At 42.8% G+C, this 25,265-nt stretch overlaps 2 protein-coding genes across 2 annotated transcripts; one reads left to right on the plus strand and one right to left on the minus strand.

Annotated features, from left to right (window-relative positions):
- Nucleotides 1-379: 379 nt before the first annotated feature.
- Nucleotides 380-22,381, minus strand: LOC129821179 (protein mono-ADP-ribosyltransferase PARP14-like). The gene is made up of 21 exons (XM_055878533.1): nucleotides 18,016-22,381; nucleotides 17,519-17,709; nucleotides 17,393-17,417; nucleotides 17,022-17,201; nucleotides 16,340-16,579; nucleotides 15,970-16,212; nucleotides 13,808-15,873; nucleotides 13,475-13,607; nucleotides 11,000-11,104; nucleotides 10,818-10,892; nucleotides 10,435-10,611; nucleotides 10,121-10,305; nucleotides 9,573-9,684; nucleotides 9,358-9,477; nucleotides 9,186-9,248; nucleotides 8,880-9,056; nucleotides 8,566-8,748; nucleotides 7,763-8,404; nucleotides 7,388-7,551; nucleotides 5,660-5,834; nucleotides 380-5,439 (listed from the first exon to the last, which is right to left on the minus strand). The coding sequence occupies exons 1-21, from the start codon at nucleotides 18,185-18,187 to the stop codon at nucleotides 5,144-5,146; spliced, it is 5,724 nt and encodes a 1,907-aa protein (XP_055734508.1). The 5' UTR covers nucleotides 18,188-22,381; the 3' UTR covers nucleotides 380-5,143.
- LOC129821484 (N-myc-interactor-like) lies at nucleotides 18,666-22,918 on the plus strand. The gene is made up of 6 exons (XM_055879166.1): nucleotides 18,666-18,675; nucleotides 19,027-19,097; nucleotides 19,184-19,274; nucleotides 19,480-19,586; nucleotides 22,313-22,465; nucleotides 22,715-22,918. Exons 1-6 carry the CDS (start codon nucleotides 18,666-18,668, stop codon nucleotides 22,916-22,918), a joined length of 636 nt encoding a protein of 211 aa, XP_055735141.1.
- Nucleotides 22,919-25,265: the final 2,347 nt, after the last annotated feature.

The raw sequence follows: 25,265 nt of genomic DNA on the forward strand, positions 1-25,265 counted from the left end.
AAACAGAATGCATGTTTTGGAATATTTTTATTCTGTACAGGCTTCATTCTTTTCACTCTGTCATTTATGTTAGTATTGTGTAACTACCATCCTCAGCTTCTCCTATCACAGCCATTAAACTCTAACTGTTTTAAAGTCACCATTGGCCTCGCGGTGAAATCCCTGAGCGGTTTCCTTCCTCTCTGGCAACTAAGTTAGGAATGCTATAATTGTATGTGGGGTACAGTGATTGGTTAGTCATTCAAAAATCATGTTAAACACTATTATTGCACACAGAGTGAGCCCATGCAACTTATGTGACTTGCTAAGTACCTTGTTACTCCTGAACATATTTAGGCTTGCCATAACAAAGGGTTTGAAAACTTATTGACTCAAGACATTTCAGCTTTTCATTTTTAATACATTTGTTAAAATTTGTCAAAACATAATTCCACTTTGACATTATGGGGTACTGTGTGTAGGCCAGTGACACAATCTCAATTTAAACCATTTTAAATTCAGGCTGTAACAACAAAATGTGGAAAAAGTCTAGGACTGTGAAGACTTTGTGAAAACAGTATATACGAACACCCTGAGAACATTATTTGGGTAAAGACAGGACATTAAGTTATGCATTTCCATTTTAGTCATTTAGCAGACACTCTTATCCAGAGCATCTTATAGTGAGTGCATACTTCATACTTTTTAATACTGGTTACCCGTGGGCATCAAACCCACAAAGTGCCATGCCCTACCTACTGAGCCACACTATTTGGCTGCACTTGGACAGGTTAGAAGAGGCACTTCGTGATTTGCAGAGATTATATTGATTTGAGACATAAAAGCCAGAATACTTATTTTGACATGGGTATTGTCAGAATTTCAAAACCAAACTAAACATAATAGTGTACAGTTCACAGCTTTTCTGTGCCAAACAAAGGCAGCTTTTAGTGAACCCTCACAGGAAAATCAATACAATATAATGTTAAGGCATTAGGCCTACTATTTACCACTAAACTACACTACATGACCAAATGTATGTGGGACACCTGCTTGTCGAACATCTCATTCCAATATCATGGGCATTAACAGTGTTGTGTTCAAGACCACCTAAAGCAAGACCGATTCAAGACCGGGCAAATCGAGTCCGAGTCAAGACCGAGATTGGGAGGGGGACAAGGGGTCCGAGACCGAGTCAAGACCGAGATCGGGAGGGGGACAAGGGGTTCGGGACCGAGTCAAGACCGAGATTGGGAGGGGGACAAGGGGTCCGAGACCGAGTCAAGACCGAGATCGGGAGGGGGACAAGAGGTCCGAGACCGAGTCAAGACCGAGATCGGGAGGGGGACAAGGGGTTCGGGACCGAGTCAAGACCGAGATTGGGAGGGGTACAAGGGGTCCGAGACCGAGTCAAGACCGAGATCGGGACAAGGGGTTCGATACCGAGTCAAGACTGAGGCCATGATTGTAATTTTGACAAATCATTACCATAACAAGAGTTCAAAATGTCCAGTATTTCAGTGTTCATATTTCAGAACATATGGATTCTTTAGATGTTCAGAATAGTGAAAAGAATGCATGCTGAAGTAAAATAAAGCCACTACAAATTATTACCAACCCAAACACAGTGGGGAACAATGGGCCTTCTAGAATATTGAGTCATTGAAATTGAAACAATGTACCAGGTCAGCTGTGATTTACAACCTGATAGCAATATTTTTTGGACTACCAAGAAATGTATTGGTGGATTATATTAATTATGCATTGAACTGCCTCCATCTATTCTGCCAACAATGCCTTAGTGTACATCATGGAACATTGAGTCAAATATAACCTATTTTTAAAACCTCTTATGAAGATGGTTTTGTAGCATAACTTGATATTTGTAGCAGAAATTTATATTTTGACAGGTATTATATTATGATGGTCTGTTTGTTCATATCTGCAAAGTAGTTAAAACACTGTCAGCTTCACTTTAAACTTTAGGTCACTGGTTACTTTGTGTGCTAAACGTGAAATGTTTTTTGCAATGGGAAGGAATATACATTTCGATTGGGAAATGCTGTGATTATTATTTGACCCTGCTGGTCATCTATGAACATTTGAACATCTTGAAGAACAATCTGGCCTTTTTAATGACCATGTACACTTATAATATCCACCCGGCACAGCCAGAAGAGGACTGGCCACCCCTCAGAGCCTGGTTCCTCTCCAGGTTTTTTCCTAGGTTCCTGTCTTTCTAGGGAGTTTTTCCAAGCCACCGTGCTTCTACATATGCATTGTTTGCTGTTTGAGGTTTTAGGCTGGGTTTCTGTATAGCACTTTGTGACATCTGCTGATGTAAAAAGGGCTTGATAAATAAATGTGATTGATGAATGGTTGTGTTTTTGTATTCTTATGATTAAGACCTACAGGCTTATTATATCTGAGTTCATGGACTGCTTATCCTTTAACATCATACTGTGTGTGACTGCTGTCTTTCCATCGGCCCTATGCAGTGGTGCCTGGAGAAGTGGGTATACTCTAATTTTGCCAAAAAGTTTCCAAACGACCTGCCCAGCGAAGGAAAGGAACACTGTATGAAAAATCCTATGTTTTCCTATAGATTTATCAGATATTCACTCTCAAAATCACACTATTTTAATTGAAAAAATAAAAAAAGGTCAACAACAATGCTTAAACAACATCAATCTGATTGGACGGCCCTGCCAGGTACTAGCTCTACAGTGGGTGTCTACGCCCCGGATGCAAACAGCGCATGATGACAATTGAGCATCACAAATAGCCTCCTAAGTAAACACATCGGGGTAAATTTTGTGAACACATGGTTTGCGTACCCGTTGTTGCCTTAGTTAGCATTTACAATCAAATCAAATTTTATTTGTCACATACACATGGTTAGCAGATGTTAATGCAAGTGTAGCGAAATGCTTGTGCTTCTAGTTCCGACAATGCAGTAATAACCAACGAGTAATTTACTGGTAGATATCATAAATTGAACCGTCTTTCTTACTTTACCGGCTACCGATGTCATTCTTCTGTGAGCTGCTCCATTTCAAATCCAATTGAGTGCTGCACACTTCTGCTGCCTGCAGATGATATTCCGCTGAAACTAGGCTATATGAGCAGCACGCATGTGCATTTATTTCACGTGCTTTGCGATTGTGTAGGCTACTTTGTGCATGATTTCTCTATTGTACTACATAATTGATGAATCATACCTCCTCTACACATCATTAGGGAATAAGAAGTGAATATAAAAAAGTGGTTATATGGTTTATACCTGCGTATACCCTCCACTACACCACTGGTCCTTTGTGTTTTACAAAAAGTGCACTCTCCTACATGAATGTGCTGTTATTACGGTTGCTGGCCTTTCAGAATCACAAACCAGTCACACACTGAAGGCCTGCCTATAGGTTCACAGCTGCACAAACATGTCTCTAATAGATCATGTAAAGATATTAAAGTTTCAAGAAAGATGTGTATATATTTGGCCTGGCTATGCGGTTTTATGTGCTGACTGAATGGAAGCTGATAATTCGTTTTTTAGCAGTTTTAAAAGATAGCAGTTTTGAAAATGCAGTCGACTGGTATTTCGGACGCAGTAATTGCAGAATACTGCCGTTATAGTGCACTGTAACTGCAGTCACAATGCAAAATTACTGCAGTAAAAAAAAACTTATTTTGGACGCAGTATTTGCAGTATACTGGAGTTATACTGGCTCTATCTACAGTTATACTGCACTCTGACTGCAAACATTTTTCTGGTCTTGAGAAGACATTACTAGTCCTCACTGTCTGAGACAAGACCGACAGCGAGACAAGACCAAGACACTCAATATGTGATCTCCAGACCGGACTCAAGACTGAGACAGGTCTTGAGTACGACAACACTGGGCATTAATATGGAGTTGGTCCCCCCTTGCTGCTATAACAGCATCCACTCTTCTGGGAAGGCTTTCCACTAGATGTTGGAATATTGCTGCAGGGACTTGCTTCCATTCAGCCAAATGAGCATTAGTGTGGTCAGGCACTGATGTTGGGCAATTAGGCCTGGCTCGCAGTCACATTCCAATTCATCCCAAACGTGTTCGATGGAGTTGAGGTCAGGGCTCTGTTCAGGCCAGTCAAGTTCTTCCACACCGATCTCAACAAACCATTTCTGTATGGACCTCGCTTTGTGCACAGGGGCATTGTCATGCAGAAAAAGTTAATGGCCTTTCCCAAACTGTTTCCACAAAGTTGGAAGTATAGAATCGTCTAAAATGTCATTGTATGCTGTAGTGTTAAGATTTCCCTTCACTGTAACAAAGGGGCCTAGCCTAGCATGAAAAACAGCCCCAGACCATTATTTCTCCTCCACCAAACTTTACAGTTGTCACTATGCATTGGGGCAGGTAGCGTTCTCCTGGCATCTGCCAAACCCAGATTCGTCCGTCGGAATGCCAGTTGGTGAAGCGTGATTCATCACTCCAGAGAATGCGTTTCCACTGATCCAGAGTCCAATGGCGGCGAGCTTAACACCACTCTAGCTGATGCTCGGTATTGAGCATGGTGATCTTAGGCTTGTGTGCGGCTGCTCGGCCATGGAAATCCATTTCATGAAGCTCCCGACAAACAGTTATTGTGCTGACATTGCTTCCAAAGGCAGATTGGAACTCGGTAGTGAGTGTTGCTACCAAGAACAGACCATTTTTGCATGCTACGCGCTACAGCGCTCGGCGGTCTCGTTCTGTGAATTTGTTTGGCCTTGTTTGTTTGGCGGGTGAGCCGTTGTTGCTCCTAGGTATTTTCACTTCACAATAAGCAGCACTAACAGTTGACCGGAACAGCTCTAGCAGGGCAGAAATGTTAATAACTGACTTGTTGGAAAGGTGGCATCCTATGATGGTGCCACATTGAAAGTCACTAAGCTCTTGAGTAAAGCCATTCTACTGCCAATGTTTGTCTATGGAGATTGCATGGCTGTGTGCCCGATTTTATACACCTGCTAGCAATGGGTGTGGCTGAAAGTGCAAATCTACTAATTTGAAGGGGTGTCCACATACTTTTGTATATATAGTGCAGTTTCTACAGTTTATAGAGTGCAAATGTTACATTTTGCATTATTGGCGTTTCAGTGCTGTATTCTTTAAAAAAAAGTCCAACAGGCGCCTCTCTCTCATACAGTCTTGAAGCTGATGAGGTAGTCAGGGTAGGCCCCTGCATCCCAGAACACCACATAAATAAAGGGATTCTGCAGGTCATTGACAGCACAGTCATGCAGGCCCTGATGGAGATCAGTAGGGTTCAGAGGGTTCGGCTCCTTCATGCCCCGCACCCCTAGGCAGGGGTTACCCACTAGCACCCTGGCACGGTACATGTACTTAAGCCCACTGGCGTCTGGGTTGGAGTAGGCATCATGGCACGAGTACCACGTCTCTTTGGCAAAGTAGGTCCCATCCCCGTAAACAGTAGCTGAAACCAAAAAAAATCCAAAAGAAACCGAATTATTCAAGAAAGTTTCAAGAAGTTAAATATGGAATGAAATGGAGGGTTTCACGACAGGAATCTATAATGACGAGACCGTTTTTTAAGTGATAATTTGTTTGAATCTTTGTTTGATTAAGCTCTACAGTGCATTACTGTTATGTGAATGGAGAGGACAGTGTAAGAGTTGATAAAGAATGTTCTTTACCGTTTCTCCCACAGAAGCTCCTATTGAAACCACAGGCATTGATTTTCTGACAGATGTCTTTGGTGGTGCCATGGTAAAGGTTCAGCTCATTCTTGTTTTTAGGATACTTCTTATCCAACGCCTGTTTCTTCACTGCGTACCTCTGCCACTGGTCCTTGCTCTGAATCCTCTGGATCTGTTGATAAAGCATTATAGATATTGTCAGTAATACAAGCACTACATTCATCTCCTGGTTGTATATAATCTACACTGAACAAAAATATAAAAGCAATATGTATAGTGTTGGTCACGTTTCATGAGGTGAAATAAAAGATCCCAGAAATGTTCCATATACACAAAAAGCTTATTTCTCTAAAATGTTGTGCACAAATTTGATTACACCTGTTAGTGAGCATTTCTCCTTTGACAAGCTTATCCATGAACCTGACATGTGTGGCATATCAAGAAGCTGATTAAACAACATGGTCATTACAAAGGTGCACCTTGTGCTGGGAACAATAAAAGGCCACTCTAAAATGTGCAGCTTTGTCACATAACACAATGTCACAGATGTCTCAAGTTTTGAGGGAGCGTACAATTGGCATGCTGACTGCAGGAATGTCCACCAGAGCCGTTGCCTAATAATTTAATGTTCATTTCTCTATCATAAGCTGCCTCCAACACCATTTTAGAAAATTTGGCAGTAAGTCCAACCGGCCTCACAACCGCAGACCATGTGTAACCACGCCAGCCCAGCCAGGACCTCCACATCTGGCTTCTTCACCTGTGGGATCGTCTGAGAACAGCCACCCGGACAGCTGATGAAACTGTGGGTTTTGCAAACTGTCAGAAACCATCTCAGGGAAGCTCATCTGCGTGCTTTTCGTCCTCAACAGGGTCTTGACCGGACCGCAGTTTGGCGTCGTAACCGACTTCAGTGGATGGCCACTGGCACGCTGGAGAAGTGTGCTCTTCACGGATTAATCCAGGTTTCAAATATACTGGGCAGATGGCGTGGTGTGGGTGAGCGGTTTGCTGATGTCAACGTTGTGAACAGAGTGCCCCATGGTGGGGTTATGGTATGGGGAGGCATAAGCTATGGAAAACGAACAGTGTTGCATTTTATCCATGGCAATTTGAATGCAGATACCGTGACGAGATCCTGAGGCCCCATTGTCGTGCCATTCATCAGCCGCGCCATTCATCCGCCGCCATCACCTCATGTTTCAGCATGATAATGCACGGTTCCATGTCGCAAGGATCTGTACACAGTTCCAGGAAGCTGAAAATGTACCAGTTCTTCCATGGCCTGCATACCCCCCAGACATGTCATCCCTTGAGCATGTTTTGGATGCTCCGGATTGACGTGTACGACAGCATGTTCCAGTTCCTGCCAATATCCAGCTTCTTCGCACAGCCATTGAAGAGGAGAGGGACAACATTCCACAGGCCACAATCAACAGCCTGATCAACTGTATGTTAAGGAGATGTGTAGCACTGCTTTAGGCAAATGGTGGTCACACCAGATACTGACTGCTTTGTTTGATCCACCCCCCTACCTTTTTTAAAAAGGTACCTGTGACCAACAAGGTATCTGTATTCCCTAATCCATAGATTAAGGCCTAATTTATTTATTTCAATTGACTGATTTCCTTATATGAACTGTAACTCAGCAAAATCTTTGAAATTGTTGCATGTTGCGTTTATACTTTTGTTCAGTGTATATCATATCAGTAATAGTTAATTTACCTGGACAATCTGAACGGTTGATTGTGTTTTAGTATTTGGTTTCTTGGAGGTTGCAACAAATTCCTTCTCTATGCTCTGGTACTCCCCTGAGTTAGGAGCCAGTGTGACTATCTCCAGATCCTTGCTGTCCATTCTGGTCCAGCTACGTGGGAACTGAATGACAGCTGAAAAACAGAAGCATAGAGGAAACCATTGAACAGATCATCAATGTAAAAACTCAGGATCAATTAGTTATTATCAAATACATTTTTATTATTTCAATTCCTATTCTCTTGATGCTCTGTATTATACACTTTTGATAAACTATACATTTGTATGAACTATAAATGATGCTTGACTATAAAGCTTTTCCTAAACATATAACCAAGGTATTACCTGTGTCAGAATCTGCCACAAGGCTCCTTTTGACCCTGGTGATTGTCCCTTTGCTGTCAGTCTGCTGCATTCCGCTCAGATCAACAGTGAATGTCTCCCCCTGGTGGTTATATTTAAAACTCTTGTCTTTCCTGTGGCAGGCCAGCTCCAGGTCATAGCTGAGACTCTGATCCAGCTCTCCCCAGGACTCTCCCTCTCCGGCCTCCCAGCGCACCGTCTCCCTCATCCTCTTCTCCTCTCCCTCCCGGTTATCCCTGTCCCTCGCCCCCAGCAGATAGTCCCTAATCTGGAGGACAGCGGAAAAAACGTCGTCTTTCTTCCCAGAGACAGTGACTTTGTTTGGGGATGTTACCAGGACACGGACCTGGTTATTCTGGCTCAGGGCCACGATGGCCTGTTTCTGCGGCTCCAGCAGCAGGGGCAGGTGGCTGGAGGGCAGGTCCTGGCTAACGCACTCCTCAGAGACCAGCTCGTCCAGAAGTTTCTTCACCTGAGCCAGGCTGGCAGGGGAAGGCCCGTACACCTCGGCCTCCATACTGGGGAAGACCACCGCTGCTGTGGCGCTGGCCAAACACAGGGCTGGTTTGGTAGGAGCAGGCTGGGCTGGTGTGTTTTTTTGGACCGTTTTTGATAACTTTTTGGCTGTTGTAGAAGTAAATATATACATAAATAATATATGAGAAACATGCATAGTAATACTTGTGGAAAAGATTAAACACCTGGAAAGGCTTAAACACTTGTAAAGAAACTATTTTAAAGGCTTATATAGTCATATTTCTGAAGACGATTAGGTTACTACTAACCAGCAGTCTTGGGTGTCACCTTTTTGAAGTTTTTCATAACCTCATCAAAGTCCTTCATCATCTTGGTTTGGAATATAACAATGTGAATCGTTTTAACTGATGGGGTTCCGATGGTTTTCTGTAGCTCAGTTATTGCGTGCAACATTGCATTCCCAACCTCCACTGCTCCCAAGTTACCAGCACCTGTACAGGAGCATAAACATTTGTGTTTTTGGTGCCTAGTGTATTTCTTTATCATTACAATACATGCAAAGCAAATAATAAATGGCACTTTTAGGTTTTTAACAACGATACTACAATGGTATTATGCCTACCTGTTCCAAGTGCTGGAATAGAGACCGACTGGATTTTCTTGTCTTCACACATCTTCAACACCTTGAGCATGGAGCTGGTGATCTCCTTCTCCTTGGTCTGCCCCACCATGTGAATGATGTGCTTGGCCTGGATGTTTCCAGGTTTGGTCATGACAACACCATCATTGGGTTGGGTCCCTGGGGTCAGAAAATAAATGCATTAGCATGTCTAACTTCTTACACAAACACCACCTTTTTCCCCAGCTACCCATATTTTAATTCTTGTTTACTTTGTTTGTATTTATGGAAGAAATGGAAGACTCATGCCTAAAGCTTTGCACTCGTCCACAACCGACTGTCCAGCTGCTTTTAGAATGGCTCCTGAAACACCTACACAGTGAGGAACAACATGAGTGTAATTATCTTCACCTGAAGACCTTTATGATGAAAGAATATCAGATATGTTCAGCTGATTTGAAAGTTGGAATAGGGATCTTGCCTGAGTTCAGATTGAGGCTTGAGTTTGTACTGCTGACGATGGCGTCTGTTTTCTCCTTAGTGATGTCCCCACATACCACCTTGACCTTCACTGGCCCAATTATTGCTTCAATGGTCTTTCCTGGATAAAGGGTAAAGGTTACAGAGGAAGAATAAGTAGCAGACATCAACTGTCGCAGAATATCACATGCTGTAATACATTGGAACTGTACAAACCTGTCTGGCCAAGGCTGCCGTCTCCTTCCCCAGAGCTGGTGTCATCATCATCAGAGTCACTGTCATCATCATCATCATCATCATCATCATCACTACAAAGATCATCTTTGTCCTGGTTGAGAATCCAAAGAATGGGTTTAAAAACAATAACTATACACAGTAATGTAGACTGAGTGTACAAAACATTAGGAACACATTCCTAATATTTAGTTGCACCCCCATCCCTGTGGAAAGCGTTCCACAGGGATGCTGGCCCATGTTGACTGCAATGCTTCCCACAGTTGTGTCAAATTGGTTGGATGTCATTTGGGTGGTGAACCATTCTTGATACACACACAGGAAACTGTTGAGCATGAAAAACTCAGCAGTGTTGCAGTTCTTGACACACTCAAACCAGTACGCCTGGCACCTACTACCATACCCCATTAAAATACACTTCAAATATTTTGTCTTGCCCATTCACCCTCTGAATACACACCTCTAGTTATCACACTCATCAACAAAACAACAAAACATTTTCAAATGAGCCTTAGGTGAATTAAATCTACCTGCTCGATTTTGTGTGGGCCCAGGTTCCTTTCGTTGAAGTAATCTCTCAAGAGGTCAAAGATCTTTTGCTCAAAGGCCACTATGAAGATGATTTTGATGCTGGATGAAGGCATCTGTGATATGTGGCTCTCCAGTCCTTTTAGTATGGCCTTGATGGAATCTTTGGGCTCAATCCCACCTTTCCCTGAAGCACAAGACATCAGCATCCAAAGTGAGAAATAGATCAATTGAAACAAATAAATTGATTGATTAATCATTACAAGTTACACTGGAATGGAACATTTAGTTTTACAATATATTTCAGTTGAATCACCTGTGCCAATAGTAGGAATGGACACTGTGACTGCCTTCCTGTGCTCACACAGATTAAGGACCTTCTCTATGGAGGTAGTGATATCTGCAGCATTCTTGGGCCCAACTATCTGAGCTATGTTCTTACAGTTCAGTTTCCCACCACATGAGAGCACAACATCATCGTCCTTCAGGACACCTGGGGAAATTGGGACAAAGAAAATCTGTATTCTGTGATTAAGGTTCAACACTAATGGCCTGGTAGCAAGCTGAATACTATATTATTTCTGGAAATATTGATTTTATACCCTAATCTTATCATATCAAGTATTATCGCTTCACTAAGTCCTCTTGTAAAAGGGACTTCCTGGATAAATTAAGGTTGAATTAAAAAGTATACCGTACCAAGTGATTGTACCCTTGTTCTGCATTCATCCACTACTGATTTCCCAGCTTCCTTTAGGATGGCTCCAGACACACCTGTTGAGATAAGACATAAGTTAGAGACTTACCGTACACCGTCAAATGAAAACAAACTGAAAACAAAACGCGTGAACATGTCATTAAAAACATTAAAACACACTTGCCAGAATTATGATTCAGATGATGGTTGTTGGAATTCACTATGACATCCACTGTCTCTTTGGTGATGTCTCCCTTCTTCAGGATCACTGACACTCCACTAATAATCACTGTTAATAGAATAAAAATGAAGATAGCAGATCTAATTAAATGAAACAATTACCCCACCGAAAACATTCTTAAAAAAGTAGGCAGCAACAATCAATACATTACAGAATTAAAACACACAACATGATCCAGCCTAAAAAAACATTTACACTCCTCCGTAAGAGTCTCCCAAAAATATTTTTAATTAATTCAGTGGCACTAACATATCTAGATGAAGCATGGATTGTAGACTATTCCATGCCTCTGGTGCACAAGAAGAGAATACAGTCATGCCTAATACTGTGAATGTCCTGGGGACAACCACCTAACAGACCGGGTATGGTAACTGCTGGTGGTGAAGGAGACCAGACTGCAGAGGTAAAGATGGAGTTTACCCAAAAGGGCTTTGTAGATGAACACATACAAATGTAGCTTCCTGCGCATATAAAGTGAGGTCCAACCTACCATTCGGTACAAGGTGCAATGGTGGGTGAGTGATTGGCATCTGTAATAAAGCGCAAGGATGCATGATAAACAGAGTCCAGTCTCTGTAAGACGGAGGAGGTTGCATGCATATACAACAAGTCACCATAATCAATTACAGAGAGAAAAATGTCCTGAACAAGCTTCTTTCTAGCCATAAGCGGGAAGCAAGCCTTATTACGAAAATAAAAACCCAATTTCAATTGAAGCTTCCTCACAAGATTAGCTAAATTAACTTTAAAGGACAACTTGTCATCCAACCATATACCTAGGTATTTGTAGGATGACACTCTTTTAATAGATAAGCCACCAGATGTGACAATGCTAACCTTCTCTGGCAGAGTTCGAGCTCTGGTAAAGGTCATGAATTTTGTTTCTTGTACATTCAAGACCAGTTTGAGACCATAAAGGGAGGCCTGCAGTGACTGAAAAGCAGTCTGGAGCTCTTGAACAGCCTGAACCAGAGAAGGAGAAGATGAATATATGACTGTATCATCTACATTTAGATGTAACTTTTCTGGTTGCATCCCATTTCCCAAATCATTCATAGAAATTGAGAACACAGGAGCTAAAATGGAACCCTGGGGCATACCTCTATTAATCTCAAGTAAGCTAGACTTGTGATTGTCAGTATGTACACATTGTGATCTGTCAGAAAAATTGTTCCTAAACCAATTTACTGCCCCTTCACTGAGACCAATGTTACTGAGTCTTCCTAGCAACAATTCATGGTCAAATGAATAAAATGCCTTTGATAAATCCACAAGCAGAGCAGCACAATGTTGCTTTTTATCAAGAGCATTAATGATGTAATTTGCCACTGCCATAGCTGCAGTTGTGGTGCTGTGCCCCAATCTAAAGCCAGACTGAACTCTGCTCAGTATGTTATTTTCAATGAAGACGTTTTTTTAACTGAGTTCACTAGGGATTCAGGCTTCAGTAATAATACCAGCTGCTATTATTAAGAGGTAGGGATACAGGTTGTCTGGACCTGCAGACATTTTAATGTCTATTGCCTTCAGTGCTTTATAGACCTCAGCATAAGAAACAGGCTCAAGCCTGCTCAAGTCTGAGGGTGGTTTTAACCTTCTAGACTATGAATTGTATCAACTCGCTACCCAATGTTTTTACTTGCGACATATACACTGAGTATACCAAACATTAGGAACAATCCTTGAATGGCTTTTAAGAATTCACCGATAAATTGGTCCAAATGGAAAACTAAAGGCACAGAAACTGTAAATTATTTGGTAACAGGAAATACATTTAGTTTTGGACTGACCAATGTAGATATTTTCAAATACATGCAAAATAACATTGGACATTGAGTCAGAAAAGGATGCTCATATGATAGGTTAGATATACAAAACCTGGCAGAGAACATATCCAACTGACAATCTCAGAAAAAATAAACTATTGGAACCAAGACTTAAAAATAATTGATGTTGGCACAAGATGGAGGGAATGTTGGAGCATAACTAATGAAATTAAAGTTAACTAAAATGTCTGCTTAATTCAGTATAAACAAATGTATAGAATGTATTATACAAAAGACAAAATTCACAAATTCTACAGCATAACGGTCATATCTTAAGTGTTAAACTAACAATTACTCAATATTCCATGCTTTCTGGGAATGCTATGAAGTCTAAAGGTTATGGGCGGAACTAGAAAGTTGCCTGTCAGAAATATTACAATGAAAACATACTTAATCCGTCTGTCTGCATATTTCATATGGGGTGTAGTGAGATAAGCAATGGGCTGGATGATTCTCTTCTCATCACTCATCTTGAAAAACCTTATACTAAAAACTTGGAAATCATTTTGTGGGGACAGGGCATGCTATAGGTTTCCTGCAGTATTCAACCGTATGGTATGATTATACAAAAAGTATGCTTGAAGGAACTAACCTTTGATGTCTGAGCCTGGCTTAGCCACTAGGGCTGGTGGTGGATGTGTGTTATGTGGGGCAGTGGCTGCAGAGGGAGCAGTTGGAGTTGTGCCTGTTGCTGTTTTGTTGGTTATTTGTTGTCGACCATAACCCTGTTCAATGAAGTGGACAAGAAGAGGTTTGACTTTCAACAGGAATACTTGACCCCATTTACAATAACACTGCACATTTCCTCCTTAATCAAACCCATGCATGTACCAAGGTTTGACATGGTATGTTAATCACAGGTATAGCCAGGTGGCATTATAAACAAACACTAAACATCGAATGGAATGTTGAGAAGTGAACTTACCTCTCCTTTAATGGCTGACTGGAACTCCCCCACTATCTTGGCATCGGAGTCTATCACAAATATGTTCCTCAGGTGTTGGGGTTTCTGTTTAATGAAACCGAGGACTCCCTTGATAACTGCTGCACAGCTCTCTGTGTCGGGAAAACCAAAGGTACCAGACCCCATCGCTGGCATACAAATGGAGACACACTTCTTGATGTCTGCATTCAGTAAACTGTTCTGGACCGTCAACTGTAGATTGATATTTTTTAGAGTTGAGGTGTCCTTCTCCCATACTGGAATCACTGCATAGATGAGGTGCTGAGCTCCAAGGGTGCCTGGGTTGGACAAGACCACATCTCCTGGCTGTAGAGTCTGCCTCTCCTTCAGGAACTTGTCAAACACCTTCCTGATATCAGGCCCACCAATCCGAAGGAACTGCTTGGCGATCGGAGTATCAAAGGACAGACTGCTGCTCAGAGGGCAGATCAAAGCATCTGCAGCATGTTCGGAGATGTTACCCTGACCAACAGTTAAAGTGAAGCAACCTTCAATGTTGTATCTGTATTTCTGACAGTGGGTAATCACTGGTGATAGGTAGAGTTTGCACCCTAAATCCTTGAACTTAGACTGCAGATCCACTTGGTTTTTCTCTAGGACTTTGGACTCTCCGGCTTTGGAGTATGTGTACCTCTCCGTTGTAATTGTACTGACCTGCTGTTTCACTGCATCTACAGCCTCTTTGATTTTATCACTCGCTGCCGTGATCTTCAGACAAGGAGATCCTAGTGTTTTGCATGGCAGTATAGTCACGCCCAGAACCTTGATTTCAGGGACCTCTGAGAGGTTCATGCAAGAGGCCACAAACTCTACTTCCTGGACTGATTTGAGAGAGACATCCACTGTTTCCGGCTTCTTGTTGTCCAGGTATCCCCTCAACTTCCCTGCCACATCTGCCACCACACTGGAGAATCCACAGACTCCAATCTTCTCCTGTGTTACTGAGATGCTGACATTGTGGTTGTTCTTGGTGAATTTGAGGTCGCCATTAAGTATGGCAAAGAACTGTGTCCATTGTTCGCCATTGGTCACATGGGCTTGGTCTGGTGTGAGTTTGATGACCTCCTCTTTGATGACCTCATGTAATGTGTCTTCAGCTCTCTGGATGTCAGCTCTTTCTGCAAGGATCTGGATGGAACCATCACCAAGGAGGAATACAGATGATATGTGGTTCTGGGCAAAATGCTTCCTCTCAAACTTCTTCAGGTCCAGAGATTTCAAGAACTCCATCATAGGCACTGATACATTAAGCAGTCTGGTTTCAACATTCCCCATTGCCTCATGGACAACACCTTCTGCGGTACTCACCTTGTTCTCCAAACCCTTTAGACATATGATGAAGCTTTCTTCATCTTTGGAAAACTCCACGTCCACTAGTTTGCCAGAGACAATATCCCAGATGATCTCAAACTTCTCTTTGGAGTGCAGTGAGATTTTTCTTACTATTGTGTTCCTCTCCATCTGAAGCTCATCACTGACCTTCTTCACCATGTGCTCAATCTTCTCCACAAGGGTCTTCACCTCATTCTGCACTCCTACCACCACAATCTCACCATTGCTCTTCTTGTAAGAGATGCTGGCATCAGAGGATTTGAGACCAAGACAACTATTCTCAACCCTTTCCCAGACCTCCACCGCTGTGGGCAGCTGAACCTCTTTGTATTTCTCTAGCAAGGCCAGAGCCTCTCTCCGGGCAATTCTTCCCCATTTAGGGCCCAGTCTGAGCATGCCCAAGGACTCCTTCTCCATGGTCATGTCCAGCTCCATCTGTGGGGGTTCTGTGATCATATTGAAGGAGATGCTAGCATTGACCTTACGTAGTCCAGTTGTTAAATCCTGCTTGCGGGCTTCATCACATTTAATGAAGTCGAAAAGTGCTGAACTGAGACAAAGGGCTATGTTAGAAGGGATGTCTGATTGGGGAGCTGTTTGCCCTGTTAACGCCTTCTGCAGACTGGAGTAGAATAGCTGAGCTATGAGGTCCACCCCACCGAAATGATGCTTGTGTTCCGCCACCTGATAGGCAACTGGAATAAAGTGAACAGAGGGCAGAATTTACTGAACACGTTAGCTTAAAACGTCATCCTATTTCTAGAGGATAATGTAATTGAAAAGGGGCCTACCATGACAGTCTTCAAAGGTGATGACCATGCTCTTGCCCTTGGTAACCCAGATCTGGGACTTGATATCTCCTCCTTTGCTCCTTTTGCTGGAGAAGTAGAGATTGAGGGCCTCCTCCACTCCTCCTTTGATTTGGCTCATGTCTCCCTGGACAAGCACAGAGTCTGTCAGCTCTAAACGACACGCCCCGATCTCCATGCCCTGGAACTTCTTTGATGCACATTTCCTAAGGAAGGACTTTATGTCTGCATAACATAAAATGTTAATAGTTAGATTAGTATTGTATGCTGTTTTTTGGTCATTGAACTTCATTTAATGGCGTAATATTAGAGATGTTGTGTATACATCTTTTTGATGTATCTGTGGACCCACCAATGTTCTGTTTGAAGCTGACCACTACTCTGTCTCCATCGTCCATGGTCTCCCAAGCATGCTCAGCCCCTTGGCTGCAGCTGCCGATGAACAGAGAGATGATGTCGCACTTGCAGCTCTCATTAAACCCAGTCAGGACGAAGCGCCTGTTGTCCAGTTTCCCTTCCACAGCAGTCTCATTGTACACCTCCACAGAAATGCCATACTGATGCTCCTTCTTGGCAAGGACTTTCTCTGCATCTGACAGGAGGTAAAGAATTTATTGGTGGGCATGATTGTCCAAACAGACTCAAGAAATAAACTCATATGATGTTCACCTGTTGATATAAGTAGATGACATGTAATTTAACAATGTAAATTCTCTAAAATGCAAAGACTCAAATAGCAGCCATTGTGTTCTTGTGACAGGGAAGGAAGCATTTCCTCATGACCCCTATTCCCAGCTGAGATGAGACATTCCATTTTACAGTCATAGCAAAGTAACCTCTGAATGATAAACAAGTAAGCAGATCTAATTACAGTGTTTATTCCAAAAGGCACAAAGTGGAAATGTACACTGATTACAGTAAAATAAATCCAAGTGCGTGGTTAATAACTCCCACATAGAGTAAATCCACAATATAATATTAATTTGAGGAAAGAAAATTTTAATTATATAAGTCTATGTAAAATAACTCCTTACCTGACTGAAAGGACAGTTTGAGGATCCAGCTATTCTTGCCATGTCTTGTAATGCTGACCCCTTCTTCTTCCGATGCAAACTGGTCAAAATACAATTTAAGGAGCTCCTTTTCGAGTTCCTTGGTGGTTCTAACAAGCAGTGTATATGTGTCTGCTTTAATATCCTTATCCTCCACTGAATCTGAAAAATAAACAGAAAGACACACACACACACACACACACACACACACACACACACACACACACACACACACACACACACACACACACACAAACACACAGAGCGAGAGAAAGAGAGAATTGACATGAATGTGATTCCCATATTGATGTTATATATTGATGAATAAGTGTCTTTATGAATATCAGTCTTACCTGCTTGACTATCTGACACTGGCTGCTACATCACAGATAAAGACAGGCACAGAAAAACACATGTCAAAATATTGTAATATGGCAAACTTGCAATATATGCAATATAACAAATAAACAAATGCTCACCGTCTCTTTGGTGTTGAGTGCAGATTTCCCCACAAGAGTCAGATTGTCTCTTTTTGGTAAGAGAGGTGGTTTAATATTCTTCACTTTTGTTTCACCGCCATTCTCTTTCAGTTTCACTTGAAGCTCAACCACCCCAATGGGTTTTTTAAAATCTATCTTATGATCTCTTTTAGCCAACACTTTCTGCAGAGCTGGGGAAATGATCAAATACCATCATTAGGTACAGTATATGTAGTCTCGGCCTAATTAATCCATTGTACAAAACCAGATTCTGCTGTTTTGGCTCCTAAGACATTACATTACTGAACACAATCTTGGTGCTTCAGAACTTTGTCAAAATACTTAGATTGTTTACATTAACTGTTTATCACAATACTTCAGATATAGGCCTGGGCACAATAGATACACTGTATAATTAGGCAAATTTATTCACAATCAGATTGTGTCTAAATTGACAGCATGTAAATATCTTGATTTCAAAATATTTTTATAATTACATGCATCTTCGAGGTAAACGAGCAGAGCCTTCTTCTTGTCCCCAGGATAGTCTTGAATTTGTAATACCTCTCCTCCAGACCTTCTTTTGTTTTTGAAGTATAAATCCAACTTGGATCTAATTTTGTCTAGGTCGTCTGGCAGACCCTCCAAAATCACTGTTTTTTCCGTCATTATTCAGACAATTAGGTCGACCTATATTGATTGAAACATGATCATATTTGTATGACTCTTATTTCAGAAACTTTGATTGCTCACCTGTCCTGTTGAAGTGACAGTTCGTGTCTCAGGGGAAAGACGATTCTGAAATTCGACACTTAAAACACTTCGGTTATCATGGAAAACCCGTACTAATATGTTGTGTTGAGCCCTGATGGTTGCGCCCTGTATAGTGCATAAAATAACTTTCACTTTTGATTTTAACCTCGTGACTTCGAGGAACTTGGAATTATTACTGAACAAGAAAGAGAATCGGTTCTCCACTGAGGTAAAGCCAATTTCAAATGGGATATTCGACGGATATTCGCGCTTTCAAACCACTTGAGTCACAGACTCCAAATAAGTGTCATGATATTGGAAAAATTGCGCACAAGATTGAACAGGTCTTATTTTCACGATTTGGACATTCATTCGCTTTCCAAAGCTAATAAACATGTGGAAATGTGAGCAGCATTTTGTATTCCTAGATGAATTAGTTAGGGAGCCTAAACAATGTTTAAACTTTTTTACATTCGAATTTCAATAGCTCCTTGGTCATGTGACCTATTTGACTCAAACAAGGTTCAGAATGTCCACTCAGTGGGCCTACACATTGCACACCCCTTAGTTTGTCCATTTTCATCTCACACGTTTTTACATAAATGTTTAAAAATTCAAAATTTCAATAGCTCCTTGTTCATGTGACCTAATGACTTCAAACAAGGTTCAGAATGTACACTCAACGGGCCTACACATTGCAGACCTTTTAGTGTGTCTATTTTCATCTCACGCAATTTTTATGTGTTTTTCAATAGCTCCTACAAAAATAACTGACTTCGAACAAGGTTCAGAATGTCCACCCCTCTGTCAATTTGACCGGCAGGCTGTAACAACAGATTGCTTTGATATGAACTTAATATGAGGGGACTAAAAAGAAACAAACACTCACAGTATTGACTCTGCTGGCTTCAGATCTATGCCCAGATCCCTGAGAAGAAAGTGAAGTTTACCAGTAAGGAGAACGAGGGCAGCGATGACAGCGGTCAGTGCATCAAGGAAAAAGGTACAGATATGAACAGACAAAGGGACCATGTCTTCTCATTTTGGATTAGCCTTTGATATATAATAGGCTAGATCACTTACTTTTGTGGCTTGATAAAGGACAAATTCATGTATAGTAATGTACTGTACAAATCAGATTTGATCCTATTCCAGAGTTATCTATGTTCATTGTATGTGTAATACTGGGATTCCCCTTTTTTCCCTAGTGGCAGCCCAGATCCTGAAGATGGCCAAGTGCACTGTGTCCTGTGACAAAGACAAGGTGTATGTGAAGCCTAAAAGCCTTACACTGGACCCCTCTGTCAAGTTTGAGGTACAGTAGTTCACGCAATTAATGTTATAATTAAGTACCTTGAAGACATTAAAGAGTGACTGCCTTTAAAAAGCAACAAATCCCTTTGAAAATTGACTATGTGGCATCGATTCGAGTCAGAAACAGTTATTCTACTGTCAAAATTGACTAAAAAGTGTAAATAGGTTAACTTTTGGTCATAAAGTCAGTCTCTTCTAAAACTGAGTTTGGAACATCTGTGCGTCACAACGGGTAAATGAAGCTTGGGTTTTGATTTGATGATGTCCATTTGCCCACTAACATGGGGTGAACAGCTGCGGTGGTTGCTCTATCCAATAGCATAGACAGTGAGACACACCTGACCAGCACCTCCAACTTTGTTTTCATAAGACAAAACGTTGCACATTTTCTGACTTGAGAAATATTGTACCAAACACCTTAGTTAGATGTAAAACTAAAACATCCTTGGCAAAAACATCATTATGGTTATTTTGAGGAAGTGAAATAGGCTTCCGTGCCTACAGTGTCTCATGGGGGACAAACGTCAATAACCAAATGGGGATGAAACACACCTCCAAAACTGAAATCTCATTTTTCTAATGAGCAACAGACAAACACACGTGCCAATCGGTGTGTTTAGTGGCCCTTAAAAGACAATCTCCTACACCTGATAATGATTTCATTTACCAAGGAGTCTGTGTGTGTGCTAGGCTAGGGAATAACCGTCTTTACTGCAAAGTGTAACGGCATGTTCCAATCTACTTTGAGTTAGGAGTTAGGGGTACGTTCAAGAAAATTTGTCCACCATTACTTATATTATGGCTGATTTAGTGCTGTACTGTTGACAAGGTGGCACACTGTGAACAAGGTTTGTGGCTGTCGCTGTGCAGGTGCACCTTGATGTCTCCACAAAGACAGTCAACTTCTCCAATGTCCCCCCCCCCCTTCCCAATGCCTGAGGAGCAAATGAGAGATTGTTTGGAGATTATCTTCTCCAAGCCCAGTTGAGGGGGAGGGGAGGTGGAGAGGTTGGACTATGACATGTACTCTGGGAAAGGAAAAATCACCTTCCTCAACACTGGAGGTACAGTAGATCTATTCTATTAATCATTAGGGTGTGTGTGTGTGCATATTCACTCACACTGCCTTAACCCATCTGGACAAGAGGAATACCTACGTGAGAATGATGTTCATCGACTACAGCTCAGCATATAACACCATAGTACCCTCCAAACTCGTCATTAAGCTCGAGACCCTGGGTCTTGACCCCGCCCTGTGCAACTGGGTCCTGGACTTCCTGACGGGCCGCCCCCAGGTGGTGAGGGTAGGAAACAACATCTCCACCCCGCTGATCCTCAACACTGGGGTGCGCACAAGGGAGTGTGCTGAGCCCTCTCCTGTACTCCCTGTTCACACATGACTGCGTGGCCATGCACGCCTCCAACTCAATCATCAAGTTTGCAGACGACACTACAGTGGTAGGCTTGATTACCAACAACGACGACACTGCCTACAGGGAGGAGGTGAGGGCCCCCGGAGTGTGGTGTCAGGAAAATAACCTCACACTCAATGTCAACAAAACAAAGGAGATGATCGTGGACTTCAGGAAACAGCAGGGAGCACCCCCCTATCCACATTGACGGGACAGTAGTGGAGAAGGTGTAAAGTTAAGTTCCTCGGCGTACACATCACGGACAAACGGAAATGGTCCACAGACACAGACAGCGTGGTGAAGAAGGTCTGCACCTGAGGTCTGAACAACGCATCACCGGGGGCAAACTACCTGTCCTCCAGGACACCTACACCACCCAATGTCACAGGAAGGCCAAAAAGATCATCAAGGACATCAACCACCCGAGCTACTGCCTGCTCACCCCGCTATCATCCAGAAGGCGAGGTCAGTACAGGTGCATCAAAGCGGGGACCGAGAGACTGAAAAACAGCTTCTATCTCAAGGCCTGTCACGATCGTCGTAACTTTGAAGAGAGGACCAAGGCGCAGCGGGATATGAATACATCTTCTTTAATGAAGACAAACACTTACAAAAACAACCTTGAAGCTAATCAAACTACGTGCACACATGCAACATAGACATAGACAACTACCCACAAAAGCCTACTGCCTATGGCTGCCTTAAATATGGCTCCCAATCAGAGACAATGAATGACAGCTGTCTCTGATTAAGAACCATTCAGGCAACCATAGACATACCTAGACACCTACACTCAAACACAAACCCATCTACTCTACCTAAACCCCCTATACCATACAACCACCCAAGACGAGACAAAAACACACAAACATCCCCCCTGTCACACCCTGACCTAACCAAACTATTACAGAAAACAAAGATAACAAAGGCCAGGGCGTGACAAGGCCATCAGACTGTTAAACAGCCATCACTAACATTGAGTGGCTGCTGCCAACATACTGACTCAACTCTAGCCACTTTAATAATGGAAAAATTGATGTAATAAATGTATCACTAGCCACTTTAAACAATGCCACTTTATATAATGTTTACATACCCTACATTACTCATCTCATATGTATATACTGTACTCTATACCATCTACTGCATCTTGCCTATGCCGTTCGGCCATCACTCATTGTGAAATTGTTAGATTACTTGTTAGATATTACTGCATGGTCGGAACTAGAAGCACAAGCATTTCGCTACACTCGCATTAACATTTGTTAACCATGTGTATGTGACAAATAACATTTGATTTGATTTGTGAGTGCAGTATTCAACATGGTTAAGCAGAGAAGAAAATATAATTTTTGTCTACTATGTGGCAGAGAGTCTGGCCCTGAAAAGGAAGTACAGTGTGGATGTCGACTGTGAAGTGAACGTGAACGTTGGCCTCGTTTACAGTTACCAGCTGAAGAAGTTTTTGGTAAGATAAATAATATTCACTAATCTTTCTCCTGTCATTTATTTATGTACTGTATGTCATAAGCATTGCCCAATCAGGCACCACATGCTACTTTATTGGGTTATATATTCTCTGTTGGAGCAGGACTTTAACACATGCCTATCTACTGTGTGGTAGTCTCCTGTGACAGAATGCTAACAGAAATCCAGACTTGGTTCTGGTTGTGTTTCGAAATTAACACTGGAACCTTTCTCCACTCTGTTATTCCAGACGTTCTGCGGCACTCCGAAGCGCACCATCCTCCTGAACCATATAGAAGACATCCTGGATGAGGAGGACCTGCGGGACTACCTGGAGATTCACTTCCAGAATCCCAGCAACTACGGTGGGGAGCTGGAGTGCATCAAGCACGTCTCCAGGGGCAAGCAGGTGAAAGCCTTCTTCACTGAGGATGCCGCTGAGGTGGAGGCCTAACATTAACACTAACTGCCATCCTCTTACAGTACATCTATACTCATGTTCCTTAGTACTTGGTACCACAGGAATATGCCTTAGAAATTATGCATTAATCAGCATTCACCATGAACTCTACATCCCACTGACATTTAGCACTATATGATGCCGAAACGGATATGTAAGTCTTATACAAAGTTTAATGGTTTTCTGTAGGAGACAGATGGCTGTGGAATGTGTTGGGGGAGACAGGTGGAGATCTTTGAATTAGGCCTCAAGGGGGTTGAGTTCAGTGATGTCTGTGGTTGACACCAACTAGAAGTACTGAGGGACTTAAATTGGGATGCAGAGCTGACGTCCTGTCTTCATGAGGCCTCTTCCTAACAACTAAAACGTCAGTGAAGGTCTTTACAATAAATGCATTTTTGGAGCAAACATATTATACAAGAAGAATAGTTGGAAAATATCCCTACAATTCGTCCATAACAATTGGCTTATTTCTCTTTACTTTCTCTTTAATTTTCACCAGCTACACTAAAACCTGGTGTTTTCAGTGTTCTGTACCACAGTGGTCTCTACTGGCATGTCAACAGCACTGGTGTGGTTAACTTTCACAGCAGCGTACTGGACTGTACTGTAGTAATCCAAGATGGCGTAGCAGTCAGACGTCCTTTGTCCTCGTCTTGTCGTGTCCTGTGTATATATATTTTTATATCCTTTTCTTCGCATATCTTTTACATTTTTTTTTCTAAAACTCAACTTCAAAACACTCTCCTGCAACCCGCCTCACCCAATGTGGTGCGGATCTGTTTTTTTCTCTAAAGTATTATTCACCTCGAATCTGGAATCCCCCAACAGAAGCTAGCCAGCTCACTAGCTACTAGCTAGCAGTCAGCTAATTACTGCTAGCGGTCATCAGCTAACCTTTAGCTCGGAAAGCTCTCGCGAGTTTGTACAACGCGTCTCAAACCAGAGCATACCGGACCTATTTTCTCTCCATATCCCCGGATTCCTACCGCAGACTCTGAACATTTTCATCTGGTTCTTCGCAACTAGCTAACCGTAATCCCGGGTGACTACTCCTGGCTAGCGTTTCCGTCCCGGAGCAAGCACCAATTAGCTTGAAGCTAGCCTGGCTAGGGCTCCTGGGCTACCACCGAAGCCCACTCCTGGGTTACAACATCCGGACCCCTTCTACTGCCGGTACGGGGCACGGAACCCCACCGATCCTCTACGACTGGAATACTGACATAATCTGCCCGAGGATTCCAACAGGCCCCTCAGGCGTGACGTCCGCTGAAGGCCCATTCTGCTAACCCCGGCCTACTAGCTACCTGGAGCAACTTGGAATCCTACTAATCCACGACTGGTTTATCAACGTCACCGCACGAAGAGCAGAATTACTCACCAATTTACCAGCATCGGACTGTCTCTCGACAACAACGCCGGATTCCTGCCGTAATCCCTGAGCCACTACTTCTGATCCTCACAGCTAGCTTGCAGCTAGCGCAGCTAGCGCCACTGCCACGAAGCTAACACCAGTTAGCAAACACAATTCTACAATTCACAACCTCTCTTTCGCCATCGCCATCCGGCTTGGATTCTCTGTCGACACGACCACGTCTGGTCTGCAGACGAATACCCCATCCGCTGTGCCCTCAACCGGCCTCCGTCTGAGCAGACCCCCTCCGTCTGAGCAGACCACCCCCCGGGCTACTAACTTTAAAACGCCGCGTGCTAGCTTAGTGGAGGCCTCCCTGCTCCATCTACGGCTGCCCCCTGGACACTATGATCACTTGGCTATATAGCTGATGCCTGCTTGACTGTCCATTAATTCACGGTACTCCATTCTGTTTATTTGTGTTTTATCTGTCGGCTCTGTGCTTTAACTCAGGATCTGTGTGTAGTTAATCCGACCCTCTCTGCCTAGTCGTCGCCATTTTTACCTGCTGTTGCTGTGTTAGCTGACTAGCTGCTGTTATCTCACCTGTTGTTTTAGCTAGCTCTCCCAATCAAGACCTGCAATCACTTTATGCCTTATTGTATGTCTCTCTCAAATATCAATATGCCTTGCATACTGTTGTTCAGGCTAGTTATCATTGTTTTGGTTTGCAATGGACCCCGTAGTTCCACTCTCCGTACCTCTGATACCTCCTTTGTCCCACCCCCCACACATGCGGTGACCTCACCCATTGAGACCAGCATGTCCAGAGATACAACCTCTCTTATCATCACCCAGTGCCTGGGCTTGCCTCCGCTGTACCCGTGCTTCACCATACCCTGGTCTGCACATTATGCCCAGAATCTATTCTACCACGCCCATAAATCTGCTCCTTTTATTCCTTGTCCCCAACGCTCTAGGCGACCA

The sequence above is a fragment of the Salvelinus fontinalis genome, chromosome 23 (assembly GCF_029448725.1).
Source record: "Salvelinus fontinalis isolate EN_2023a chromosome 23, ASM2944872v1, whole genome shotgun sequence".
Lineage (NCBI taxonomy): Eukaryota > Metazoa > Chordata > Actinopteri > Salmoniformes > Salmonidae > Salvelinus > Salvelinus fontinalis.

What these genes read in the sequence shown, in the direction of transcription:
- LOC129821179 (XM_055878533.1), bottom strand. Translation starts at nt 18,187, where the DNA reads ATGACGGAAAAAACAGTGATTTTGGAGGGTCTGCCAGACGACCTAGAC. An exon ending in GGTGACACCCAAGACTGCTG is followed by an intron (nt 8,405 to 8,565) that starts GTTAGTAGTAAC and finishes CTTCTACAACAG; the next exon opens with CCAAAAAGTTATCAAAAACG. An exon ending in TGTGGCAGATTCTGACACAG is followed by an intron (nt 7,552 to 7,762) that starts GTAATACCTTGG and finishes TCTGTTTTTCAG; the next exon opens with CTGTCATTCAGTTCCCACGT.
- LOC129821484 (XM_055879166.1), top strand. An exon ending in GTCAATTTGACCGGCAGGCT is followed by an intron (nt 19,098 to 19,183) that starts GTAACAACAGAT and finishes TGCTGGCTTCAG; the next exon opens with ATCTATGCCCAGATCCCTGA. An exon ending in TCAGTGCATCAAGGAAAAAG is followed by an intron (nt 19,275 to 19,479) that starts GTACAGATATGA and finishes TTTTTTCCCTAG; the next exon opens with TGGCAGCCCAGATCCTGAAG.